The following is a 14,186-nucleotide window of genomic DNA, read 5'->3' on the forward strand; positions in this document are numbered from 1 at the left end:
AATTCTCATAAATATTTTTTTCTTTCTAATAAAACATTTAATTTCTAAAAGACATTCTAATGCTGTCAAAATATTTTTGTGAGATCTGACTTTAGAGAGGATATTATTATCCATGTACTTCTATATTCCTAATTATGTCTTTTTATTGCTCCAACAAATAATATATCAACAAATGTAGAGTATATTTAAAAAATGTATTTTACCATAAGACACTTGTTTAAATCTGTAAGGAATTTAGAACTAGAACATTAGATTCCTCAAATGGGAAGTGAGCCTGATACTCACACTCTACCCTAGCCAGTGTTCCTGTGAGGCATCTCTTCAGTGCACGTACTATTTAGTCTGCAGTACACTTCACTCAGAGCACAGTCTCAGCCACCACTCAGCCACAGAGATGAGTGACCAAAGAGTAACCTACGCAGAACTGAATCTGGTTAAGGACTCAAAGAGACAGCAAATTAAATCTAAGGATACCAAAGGCTCCATTTCAGTAATCGGGCAGGAAATAACCTATGCAGAATTAATTCTTCAGAATGTTTCTCAGGATCTTCAAGGGAATGGCAAGAATGACCACTACAAAGGTAACACATTTAATAGACACACAGTATAACTGTTCTAGGATGTGCAACTTGGGTGCAGAGGTGTGGGAAAGAATGAGGAATAAATTCACATATTTTTCATCTTAAGGATCAGAATTTGAAATTGGAATATAATATTCTAAGATGAAAGTTCAGGCCTAATTTTATTCAGACATTGTTGTAAGTTTTAGTCTTCAACCAGTATATCATGAGGTATTATATTTATTGAAAATGCAATGATATATTCTAAGAGGAAGATTACAATGGTAGATATAGGTTTGGGGGGCCAAGTTTATTTACATGGTTACCTGTGCTTGGGAGTTCTCTCTGTATACACTGTATAAAACATTTTCTTCATCTCTCTTTTCTTAGTGTTTCATTTCCTTTCCTTGCAGATTCCTCATCACCTCCAGGGAGGCTCATTGCTAGGATCCTTGGGGTCCTCTGCCTTGTCCTGATGTCCGCTGTGGTAATGATACGTGTTATTCAGTGTAAGTACATTTTTGTAAGAGTATATGGAACTTCTTATTTTAAGATTCATCAGTGCCTCTAAACATTTTGAAATATTTTGGAACTTTCGTTTTAAAGTGTGCATTTAGACTATTTTGAATTATTTTGAATTTGTTAAATGCATCACTAATAATGAATGTAGAGAGTATTTTAGATACATTCATATATTCTGATTTAATAACTCAAACACATGATTTCAAAGACTAGAAGACGTTCTTAGAAATACAAATTCATTTTAAGATTGGTTAAACAAAATAATGTTAAGAGATAATGAAGTTTGTTCCTATAGACATTTAATATATTTCTCCCTGAATGGTTATTACTTTATTAACTTTTCTTGATAAAATATATTTTATTTCACATTATTCTAACCCTAAACAATATAGTATATTTCAAAGTATCATGATTTGTTTAGATAAATTTTTAAGAATTATCTTAATTTTTGTAGCTACTCCAAGCATGAAACAGAACAATTCTTCCCTGGTAAAAAAGACCCAGACAGGTACATAATTTTCAAAGTTCTTGTATTAGCACAGTTTATATTTTTGTCTTTATCTTAGGCTGGGCATAAATGATAACAGAATTTTGGGGGGAAGATGAATTATAAAATGGGCTATAACTTTTCAAACTAATATTTATAGACAAGTGTTCTTTCTTATGCAACTCTATAGAGAAATATTCATTTAAAATTTCCATACCCATCTTTGCTTATTGGCTCAAACTTCCCACTGTTATAATATGAGAAGATAAATTTTACTGTTCTTAAGAAGTGGTTATATTCATTGACACTTGGACAGGTACAGAGTGGATAATTGTGTGTTTGCTTTATATGGGCACATAAATTAGGGGATGAGCAGGTGCCTCTTCTGGGTGTGTGTGTATGAGTGTGTTTTGCTTTATATCTATGAGCCTGTGATGACACACAGATATATTATGCACATATATGTTTATATTTTTGCAATTATGTAAGTTAATTTTCATTTTTAAACTTCAAGTTGTTATTGGATAATAATTCATCACCTTTCTTCAGCATATCCTTGTGGTCCTTGTCCACCAGAGTGGTTTACATATTCCAACAACTGCTATTACATTAGCACTGAAAAGAAGGCATGGAATGAGAGTTTGAAAGCCTGTGCTTCTAAGAACTCCAGCCTGCTCTATATAAGTGATGAAGAAGAAAGGGTAAGATAGCAAACATTTCATACACTTTATTAATGGCTTATTTCAGTCAAGATTATATTGACAAAATTCATCCATATTTTTGTACACATTTGTAGCTAAAATCTTAGACTATTCCATTGTTTGAATTTATAATATTTTGTTATATTGTATACCAATGATGCATATTGCTCTTCACAGAAAACGATGATTCTATATATTCTTGGTTTCTAAAATAAACTTTGATATTTAATTTTACCTTATATCAAGGAATAACTGAGCAGGTTGATGATGCAGGGGATCGAACTGTGTGATGACAGATCATGTCACAGGATGGAGCTGGCGGTCCCCCGAGCCCTGCTCCTGTGTCTTCATTCTCTCACCCCTTCTCCTCCCTCGCCACTTACCCACTGGGCTGACTTTTAATACTGTACAATCTCTTTGCTTATTTCTGAACCTCATATAAATAAAATCATAGAGTATGCATTTTTCTTCCTGTCTCTTTTAACTCCCATATACTATTGTTGACTTTTATCTATATCGCATTTATCTGTTGTTTTTTAATTGTCACTGCTGGGTTATGTGAATGTAACATTTAAAAATCCATCTATCTGATGTCTTTCATTGGGGATGTGAGTCTCATGCCCTCAGGGATAGAGAGACTTGCTGGGTCCATTACTTGTAGTCATAAAATCCCCTTTTCTGGTCCCACCCCCAACCCACCTACCCTGGTTTCTCTTAGGGAAAGGAGAAGCATTGCTCTCACTGTTTTTGTTAGCAGGAGTCTTGATGGATCACCTTGTAGACCTGCCTGGTGTTGCTGGGCAGGATTCCCTCTGCACGGCAGAGGAGGAATGGCTTCCTTGAACACCTCCTATTGCTGGGTAGGATATGGAAGCATCAGGCCTAAGTCACTTTCAGTTGGGTAGGGATATAAAGATACTCTGTCACTCTGTTTTTCCTTAATCCTGGTGTACAAAATTATTTTCCTGTTTCTTTCCATCTTTCAGGGTTCTCTTTGAGTTGTATTTTTCATTAGTTTCATAATTTATAATTTTAGTCATCAGAAAAATGAGTCTCTGACACCATACCTGGACCAGTAGATTCTACCAACACAAAAACAAAACAATTCAGGGTTCCTCTCATTAAAGAATGATGCAGGGCCCCCCAAAACAGTTATTTTAGCCTTAGTTCTTTATTTTCTTTTTCAATTATATTTTATTGATTATGCTATTACAGTTATCCCTATTTTCTGCCTTTTGCTTCCCTCCACCCGGTCCCCACCACTACCTCAGGCAGTCCCTCCACCATTGTTTATTCCATGGGTTATGCATATAAATTCTTTGTCTACTCCTTTTCCTATACTGTACTTTACATTCCCATAGCTATTCTGTACCTACTAATTTGTATTTCTTAAACCCCTCTCCTGTTCTACCATTCCCCTAAACCACCCTCCCATCTGGCAACAATCAAAATGCTCTCCATAACAAAAATTCTGTCTCTGCTATTCTTATTTGCTTAGTTTGTTTCCCCGATTCAGTTATGGTAGATATATATTTTTTGTCACTTTATTGTTCATAGTTTTGATCTTCTTTTGCTTAAATAAGTCCCTTTAACGTTGCACATAATATTGGTTTGGTGATGATGAGCTCTTAGTTTTCTCTTGTCTGGGAAGTTATGTATCTGCCCTTCCATTGTAAATGATACCTTTGCTGGGTAAAGCAATCTTGGCTTTAGGTGTCTGTTTTTCATCACTTTGAATATTTCTTGCCAATCCCCTCTAGACTGCAAAGTTTCTTTTGAGAAGTTTGCTCACAGTCTTACGGGTACTTCCCTGTAAGTAATTAACTGTTTTTTTCTTGCCACTCTTGAGATCCTCTCTTGATATTTAACTTTTGGCATTTTAATTAAGACATGTCTGGGAGTGGGCCTCTTTGCATCCATCATAATTGGGACTTGCATGTCTATTTTCTTCACCAAATTAGGGGAGGTTTCTTTCATTATTTTTTCAGATAGATTTCTGATTTCTTGTTCTTTCTCTTCTTCATCTGGCACCCTTATGATGTGGATGTTGGATTGCTTGAAGTTGTATCACAGGCTGCTTAACTATCCTCATTTTTTTTGGATTCTTTTTTCTTATTGTTGCTCTGTATTCTTTGTTATGTTTGAAGTCATTGATTTGATTCTTGGCTTCATCTACTCTACTGTTATTTTCCTCTAAATTGTTCTTTATTACAATTATATATACTTCATTACTGACTGGATCTATTTATGCTGTTGAGGTCCTCACTGCATTCCTTGAGCATCCTTATAACCAGTGTTTTGAACTCTGCATCTGATAGATTGCTTATCTCCATTTCATTCTTTTTCTGGAGTTTTGGTCTTTTCTTTCATTTGGGCCTAGTTTCTTTATCTCTGCATTTTAGCAGACTCCTTGTGTTTGTTTCTATGTGTTAGGTTAGGATGCTTGGACTCCATGCCTTGGTAGAGTGACCTTATGTAATAGGTGTCTTCTAGAGTCCCCAGTGGCACAGCCTCCCCAACCAGGTGCTCCATCAACCAAGATGGGCACTTGAAGTGCTCACTTTGTGTGGACTGAATACAGCCACCTCTTGTAGTTGGAACTTGGGTGCTCTTGGCAGGTCAATGGGAAGGATTTACCCAGGCCAGTCAGTTGCAAAGACTGGTTATGACCACTGACCACCAAACTCTGCCTTTTGTGGAGGATCAGCTTGAGCAGGACAGGTTGGTGGTGTCCCGATGTGGTCTGTAGCTGTCCACTGGATGCCCAGGTCTTGGGGTTTCCCAGGTGGTAGAGGCAAAGGTCAGTCCCCACCTCTGCTCTGCCTGGGGCTACCATGCCTGAGCTATAGGGCAATCTGAGCTATAGGGCTGCTATCCAAGCTGGGACTGGAGATTCCCTGGCAAACCTAAGCTTGAATCTAGGCAGGTTGCTGTTAGTGCAGTCCCTGGGGCTACTTGGGAATAAGTATGATACAGGGAGAAAGGGAGTAGCTGGGGGCTGACCAAGGCCAGCTGTTGCTTGTATGAAAGGATTTAGGAAGTTGTGAAGCATGAGCCAAGACCAGCCGTTCATATGGAAAAGCCAATGTTAATAGCAGTAAGTTGGGTGGGACAAAGTTCAGATGACCTCCAGGGCTGAGCAAATATTATTAGCTAGGTTGATGGAGTCTTGGATATCGCACCCACCTGCTGGCTCTGTGGCTTTGCCCACTTTCCTGCCTGGGAGAAAGCTGTCCCCCAGCACTTGCCTTGATGCTAGACATCAGTCCCTCCCTATATGCCCCTGGTGCCTTTCAAGCTGCTACCCCAGTACAGGAGTTCATGGCAGTGAATTTGAGTAAGTTCATTTGTGGGCTCTTTAAGGGGAACTGCTTGGGACTCCAGGAGTTTCTCCCCTGACCCAATTCCTACTGGTTTTGGAAACCAGAAGTTATGGGGACTTACCTTTACCTGGGGGGCCTGGTGTGGATCTGAGACTCCTCACTCCTGAGGTATCCCTCCCGAGTTTTTATCCACCACACGTGGATGTGGCACCAGTCCATTCTGCAACTCCACCCCTCCTACCTGTCTGGATGGATGTGGTTTCTTTAATTTCATAGTTGTCAGGCTTCCATTCAAGTTGATTTCTGATGGTTCTGAGTAATGGGTTTTCTGTAATCTAGTTGTAATTTTTACATGGTTGTGTGAGGAGGCAAGCCGTATTGACCTATGCCACCATCCACCCTTTTACCTTCTTCATTTCAACCCCCTTATTTTTTAAAAAGCAGATCTCTGAGAAAGAGTAGAAAACTATATTGATTTAGTTATGGTGTCAAATACATTTTGTAAGTGGTCAGAAACTTATTTAAAGCCTTGCTATGCTAGATTTGTCAACATGAATAACAACTAAAAGATATCTAGCAGAATTTTCCTTATTAACCTAAGAGAAAAAAAGAAACTATGATGCATAAATCTTTAAGAGTTGATTTTAAATCAAGTGTATTAAATGTTGCTGGAAATTTTTGACACTATGAAAATTGATTTTAATATATCCGTAATAAGAGTCTTAATATATCTTCTGTGTTAGATCAGGATCCAACACCCTCATTTTGTTCTCTAAATGAAGGATTCTATGAAACAATACATTACTTGCATCTTAAAAAATATAATGCAAACTTTCATAATGATTATTTAAATAATTTGTTTATTTATTTTGGGGTAGAAATTTCTGAGCTCCATATCACATTCATCATGGATTGGAGTTTTTCGTAGAAGCAGTGATCATCCATGGGTGTCGATACATGGGTCAACTCCCACACTAGAGTGAGTTTTTCCTTTTTTTCAGTGCTATATAAAAGGAAAGCATAAAAGAGAACAATTCAGAAGAGTTTTATTAATACATTTGTTTAATTTGAATTATAAGAATGATGTTCAAAGTTAATGAAATGTTGATGTAAATATTTTCTTAATAACAGCTCTTACTATATTATATGGAAAATATCACTACCTATTGGTAAAACATTCTCCTATTACATTTTCATAGAAAATGCTATTTGTTGTCTCATGGATTGCTCTCATACAATGTATGGATAAAATTATGCATTTTTCTCTATTACAGGATAGAAGATTCATCTTCTGATAACAGTAACTGTGTTATGCTACTCCCATTTGGCCTCACATCAAGTTGTTGTGAATCTCCAAAAATATATATTTGCAAGCATAAATTTTAGTGTTAAACCACTTGAATTTGGATTCTGCAGGGTAACTATTGTCATGAAATGGAAATAATACTATGATTGCATAAGTCTTCAAATGAAAAATTAGTTCTAATAGTGAAAAAATTCTATAACCATTATTGGAAAATAATATACATACCCAAAGGTACAGGTATTGTTCTTCTAGAGTCTGGCATTTTTTGCTCAACATTATATTTGTGATATTCAACTTTTCTAAAAGATCATATGTTGTGTGAGTCAATTTAAATGAAATATCTATAGGCAAACCCACAGAGGTCTGAGGGTATGTGAGAATAGAGAATGACTGCTAATAGGTTCACTGCTTCTTTTGAAGGCTGAAAATTTTCCAAATTTTGATAATGGTGATAGCTGCAGGACTCCAAGAATATACTTAAAATCACTGATATTCACAGTCTAAGTGTATGAATTTTATGCTTTGTAAATTACACCTCAGTAAGACTTAAAAAAAACACTTGGGGTTAGGTTTGGGATTGCATTTAAACTTTAAGTAATTTATAAAGTTTAGTCATTTTACAATATTGATTCTTCCAATCAAATCATGATTTATCATTCCATATATTAGGTTTTCTTTAATTTCTTTCCTATTTCTTAAATTTTTCTATATTGAAGTCTTAAAGAAATATGAATACAAGTATTTCATAATCATGATTGTCTAAATGGTATACTTATTAAAATTTACTTTAGTAATTTTTGCTGCCTTAAACAGAAATACAGTTGAAGTATTTGTTGATTTTTATGTATTAATTCTAGTGTTTCAATCATATATTCTTTTGAAGAGTTTATATAAACAGATATTTTATTTCTTTTTCATTGGTATAATTATTTGTTTTCTTGACTTATATCCACAGGTTAAAGGTTTGTTTCCAATGTTGGATAATGTAGACAATAAAAGTTCTATATGTATCCTTCTTTATTTTAGGGGAAAATATTTAAATATTTCATCCCTAAGTATGAGGTTTGTTTTAAAGTATTTTTATTATATCTTTCACATATTAAAGCAATTCCATAATATCGCTATTTTTAATAGATTTTATAACTGATTGATACAACATTTGTACTATTTTTCTATCATTTGGAATGATAAATGTTTTCTCTGTATTTTGTTTATGAAGTAAACTATCTTTATTTCTTTCGAATGTTAAACCAATGTTGCATTTCTAAAATAAAACCACAAGAATAGTTTTGTACTGTCCTTTAAAATTCAGTGCAGGCTTGTGTGGCTCAGTAGATTGACCACTGGCCTGCCAACCAAAGGGTCATCAGATTGATTCCCAGTCTATGGCACATGCCTGGGTTGCCGGCCAGGTCCCCAGTTAGCGGTGCATAAGAGGCAACCACACATAGATGTTTCTCTCTCTTTCTCCTTCCCTTCCCCTCACTCTAAATATAAATAAATAAAATCTTTACAAAATAAATAAATTTCAGTACATATACTACACTTAGATTAAGTTGCTTTTTTATCATTGTTCACAAGGAGTTCAGAATCAGTTTTTATTTGTTATGTTCTTGACAGGTTTTAATATCAAGGATACATTGGAAAGCATTCCTCTTTTTCTGTTTCCTGGAAGTCCTTGTATAAAAGTACTGTCATATAGTTTTAAAGTTGTTCATTGTTTTTATTATTTTCTTCTTTTCTTAACTTTATTTGTATTGTTTACACTATTACAGATGTCTCCATCCTACCCCCTTTGCCCATCTCGTTCAGCCTCTGCCCCCCATTCCCTCTGGCCATCACCACACTGTTATCTGCCAAGGATCATGTGCAAATGTTCTGTGGCTGATCCCTTCACTTTTGTTCATCCAGCCCCTCCACCACCCTCCCCCTCTGTCAGCTGTCAGTCTGTTCCCTGTATCCGGACCTCTATTTTATTTTGTTCATTAGCTTATTCTGTTCTTCAGATGCAAAATGTAAGTCAGACCATATGATATTTGTCTTTTTCTGACTGGCTTATTTCACTTTGGAAAATAATCTCCAGTACTGTTCTATTTTTCAAGGTATTTTTCACTACTAATGCTGTCAAAGCTTGAAGAATGCTTTTGTAGGAAAGTTTAAAAATGAACTCAATTCCTGTAAAACATGTTAGGTTTACTGAGGTTTCTATTTGTTGAACTGCATTTTCAAAATTTTTTTTTAATATAGATATTAAAATGTATCATAATATAACTTTATTATCTGCTTAATATGTGTAAATATGGTAATGCTATTCTGATCTTTATTCTAGATATAAAGATTTTTGTTTTCTTAAATTTTTTTCAGCAGTCATTTGTCAATTCTATTATTTTTAAGGAGAATAACTTTGACCTTTTTGATCCTCTCTACAATAATTTTGTTTCTTTCTTGTTTTGTATATTTTTGTGTTTTCCATCTTCATTTTGAATAAATTTCACATAAGTTTAGCTTTTCCAATTTTAGTTTATTGAGGTGCATGCTTGGAATTTTTCCTTTTTTTTGGTAAGATGTAAAACTGAGACAATATTTCAGCAGACTTTTGCTATAATATTTTAAATTAATTCATAAAAATATTGTGATTTTTTCATTATGATCACTTCTTTGGCCCATGTGTTATTAAGAAATTTATTATTGAATTTAAAACTATAGAAGAAGTTAAAAATTTTGCATTATTGATTTTTATTTTTGGTGAACTCTTGTTGGAAAATGTTTTGTGAAGCAGCAAATGCTCTACAACTCTTTTTAAATGTGACTAGTGTGACAGAGAAACCTATCTAAATTTATGTTTATTTTTATTTAAAATTTATATTTGAGTACCCACTCTTCATGTGCTCCCTTGGCGAGCTTGATGAGGGGTTACTGCAGTGACACCACAGCTCTGTACCTTACAAAAGGGAGTATTTTATACTACTCTTGTGTGGGCTTTATAGTTAATTGTCTAAAACTTCTCTAGTATTTCTGATATACCTGCTCCTTCGATAAGCTGTGAGAGAAAAACATTTCCATTTCCACTTCAGATTATTTACTTCACTTTTTATACATGTTGATTTACATTATTAGGTCCACACAGATTAAAAATAAAAACATTTCTATTGGTTTGGCCATGCAATTTGGCTTTATGAAACATATTTCATAGTTTCCAATAATGATTCTTGCCTTGTGATGTGACAGGACATTAACTATAGCCGTTTCCTACTGGTTTGTGTTGTGTGAGTAAGTTTTCATCTTTATACTCACATGTGTCTTTCTGTTTAAGATAAAGAAGTGTCTCCTTAAGATGCAAACAGGTATTTTAAATATAAACATCTTGGAATTTAAATAAGAATTATTTTATTAATATTTTATATAATTATCAAATTACTATGTGTTGCTTGTATATTTTATTCAGATGTGTAAATTATTTCTATAATTAATTATTAAGTAGTATATGGATATCATTTAATAGGAATGAACACTACAATTCATTTCAACTCTACCTGTTCTTTGTTTTCTTGTCTTTCACCATAAATATTTCTATTTTATACATTTTCTAAAATTCAAGGTGCTTTATTTTTATCAACAAAGTACTATTTCTTTTTATTGTTTACGCTATTATAGTTTTTCCCAATTTTTGTCATTTTCCCCACCTCCACCCAGCCCCACCCTCTCCCCTCTCCCTAACTCAATCACCATAATGTTGTCTGTGTCCATGGGTTTTGCATAAATATTCTTTGATTAATCCCTCACCCTCTTCCATCTTATTCTCCTCTACCCTGTCATCTGTATGTTCCAAGTATCTATGCTTCTGCTTTATTTTGTTCATTAGCTTATTGTTTTCATTAGATTCCACATAAAAGTGAGATTACGTGGTCTTCGTCTTTCACTGACTGGCTTAATTCATTTAGCATAATCTTCTCCAGGTCCACTCATGCTGCAGCAAAAGGTACAAATTCTTTTTTCTTTTTTGTCTGTGGTGTAGTGTTCCATTTTGTAAATGTACCATGGCCTTTTCATCTACTTATCTTCTGATGGGCACTTAGGTTGTTTCCAGATATTGGGTATTATAAATAGCACTGTTATGAATATAGAAGGGCATATATTCCTTTGTATTCATGTTTTGGGATCCTTAGGATTTATATCCAGAGGTGGAATCTCTGAGTCGACCCAAAATATTCCATGTTTTTCCACTGTGGCTATTCCAGACTGCGTTCTCACCAACAGTGCATGGGGGTTTCCTTTTCTCTACATTCTTGCCAATGTCTGTTTTTTTATTTATTGATGGTGGTCATTCTGTAAGGTGAGAGGTGATATCTTATTGTAGTTTTAATTTGCCTTTGATGATTAGTGATGTTGAGCATTTTTCTGTATGTCTGTGGGCCTTCTCTGCGTCCTATTTGGAGAAATGTTTATTCAGGTCTTTAAATATTCTTTTATTAGTGGTATACATTTTACATAGTAAATTCCTTACTCAGTATAGTCTAACCATTTAGTACTTCTTCACTCTTACAAAAGTAGCCATACCATCTACTTTGATTAACTGATTAGGCTATATTTGCTCCCTTGAATTCTAATACAAGCATTTATTTTAAAATTTGAAACTTTACCATTAATCTTTTTATCAAGTCAATATACAGATAGATATAGCCACATAATTTATTTTATGCAATTCATCTTTCTTTCTGTACATCTTTGTTGTCATCTAGAAAAAGGGTTTCATCTTTAGAAGACTCATAAATATATTCTTTAGTAGGAGTCAATTAATAATTTCCTTCCTTTTTCAAATTCTTTGAATATGAATAGACTTGCTATCATATTAAATGAGTATTTTCACCTGGTATTGAATTTCAGTGGGCCTATCTCTTTAAGTTACTAGGCACTATTTTTGAAAATAGTCATTGTCAAATACAGTCAAATATATATGTATATATTTGTATATTTATGATATAGGTGGATATATGATATATATTTACATCCTAAAGAATCAATTCAAGTACTCATTATTTTGAGTAGTTTCTATTGTGCCTTTATATTGTCTGAGTACAGATTTTAATAAAGTTAAATGCCATAAAAAACATTTTATATGTAAAAAAGGAGATATATATATATAACATTAATTAATTGGAAACACCAAGGTAAATGACTATAAGAATAAGAATATCAAATTTCTAAAGGAAACAGAAGTGGGATTTACATTATTTGACATTATTAATAAATTATCTACTTGATATAATTCTATAATGTGGTGAAGCAAGAGAAGTTATTAATTTAACTTATAAAAATATAATATTCTTAGAGATAAATGAAATTGGAAACACGACATACCAGAAACAAGCAACTTTTTTTTTAGTATTTTTTTCTATTTTTTTTATTTTTTTTTAATTTATTTACTTTTTAAATACATTTGTCTCTGCCTCCCCCCCACCTCTTTCCCTTGCCCCCTCCCACCTTCCCTCCCTCAGCTCTTCCCCTTTGGTTTTGTCCATGAGTCCTTGCTATATGTTCCTTGACTTTCCCCTTCCCTTCCCTTTCCCTGCCCCCTCCTTCCCTCTTGTCTCTGTTGATTCTTTTCCTTTCAGTGTTGCTGGTCATATTTTCCTTGCTTCTTTGCATTGTTGGTTAGGTTCCACTTATAGGTGAGATCATATGGTATTTGTCTTTCACCCCCTGGCTTATTTCGCTTAGCATGATGCTCTCCAGTTCCATCCATGCTGTTGCGAAGTTTAGTAGTTCTTTTTTTCTTTCTGCTGCGTAGTATTCCATTGTGTATATGTACCATGACTTTTTGCTCCATTCATCTACTGATGGGCATTTAGGTTGCTTCCAACACTTGGCTATTGTAAATTGTGCTGCTATGAACATTGGGGTGCATAGGTTCTTTTGTATTGGCGTTTTGGTGTTCTCAGGGTATAGTCCCAGCAGGGGAATCGCTGGATCAAAAGGCAGTTCCATTTTCAGCTTTCTGAGGAAATTCCACACTGCTTTCCATAGTGGCTGCACCAGTCTGCATTCCCACCAACAGTGGACTAGGGTTCCCTTTTCTCCACAGCCTCGCCAGCACCTGTTGTTTGTGGATCTGTTTATGATGGCCATTCTGACTGGTGTGAGGTGGTACCTCATGGTGGTTTTGATCTGCTTTTCTCTGATGGCTAGTGATGCTGAGCATCCTTTCAAATGCCTCTGGGCCCTCTGTATCTCCTCCTTAGAAAAGCATCTGCCCAGGTCCTTTGCCCATTTTTTGATTGGATCGTTTGTCTTCTTGGAGTGGAGTCGAGTGAGTTCTTTATATATCTTGGAGATCAAACCTCTATCTGATGTATCATTAGCAAATATATTTTCCCATACGGTTGGCTCCCTTTTCATTTTGCTGATGTTTTCTTTAGCCATGCAGAAGTTTCTTATTTTGATGAGGTCCCACTGGTTTATTCTTTCCTTTATGTCCCTTGCTTTAGGAGACATATCAGCGAAAAAATCTCTGCGTGGGATATCTGAGAGATTCCTGCCAATGTTCTCTTCTAGGACTTTGATGGTGTTGCGGCTTATATTGAAGTCTTTGATCCATCTTGAGTTTATTTTTGTGTATGGTGTCAGCTGATGATCCAATTTCAATTTTTTGCATGTAGCCGTCCAGCTCTCCCAACACCATTTGTTGAAGAGGCTGTTATTGCTCCATTTTATGCTTCTGCCCCCTTTGTCAAATATTAGATGTCCATAGAGACCTGGGCTTATTTCTGGGCTTTCTATTCTGTTCCACTGGTCTATGGGTCTGTTCTTGCGCCAGTACCAGATTGCTTTGAGTATGGTGGCTTTGTAGTAGAGTTTGATGTCCGGTATTGTGATCCCTCCTACTTTGTGTTTCTCAAAATTGCTGCGGCTATTCAGGGTCGTTTATGGTTCCATATAAATTTTTGAAATGTCTGTTCTATTTGTGTGAAATACATCATTGGTATCTTAATAGGGATTGCGTTGAATCTATAAATTGCTTTGGGTAGTATGGACATTTTGAGGATATTAATTCTTCCAATCCATGAGCACGGTATATGCTTCCATTTATTTGTGTCTTCCTTAATTTCTTTTTTCAATTTTGTATAGTTTTCTGCATACAGGTCTTTTGTGTCTTTGGTTAAATTTATGCCTAGGTACTTTATCTTTTTTCTTGCTATATCGAATGGTATTTTTTTTCTGATTTCTTCTTCTTCTATTTCATTGCTGGTGTACAAAAACGCCTTTGATTTCTGAATGTTGACTTTGTAT

The 14,186-nt window shown here is 34.9% G+C and overlaps 1 protein-coding gene across 1 annotated transcript; it reads left to right on the forward strand.

Moving 5' to 3' along the window:
• The first annotated feature begins 394 nt into the window (after positions 1-394).
• Positions 395-6,979, forward strand: LOC129085022 (NKG2-A/NKG2-B type II integral membrane protein-like). Its single transcript, XM_054591432.1, has 5 exons — positions 395-581; positions 974-1,069; positions 2,119-2,270; positions 6,472-6,572; positions 6,868-6,979. The coding sequence occupies exons 1-5, from the start codon at positions 395-397 to the stop codon at positions 6,977-6,979; spliced, it is 648 nt and encodes a 215-aa protein (XP_054447407.1).
• Positions 6,980-14,186: the final 7,207 nt, after the last annotated feature.

This window comes from Pteronotus mesoamericanus, unplaced genomic scaffold (genome assembly GCF_021234165.1).
Source record: "Pteronotus mesoamericanus isolate MK-2021 breed Mesoamerican mustached bat unplaced genomic scaffold, CSHL_Meso_final scaffold_21, whole genome shotgun sequence".
NCBI lineage: Eukaryota > Metazoa > Chordata > Mammalia > Chiroptera > Mormoopidae > Pteronotus > Pteronotus mesoamericanus.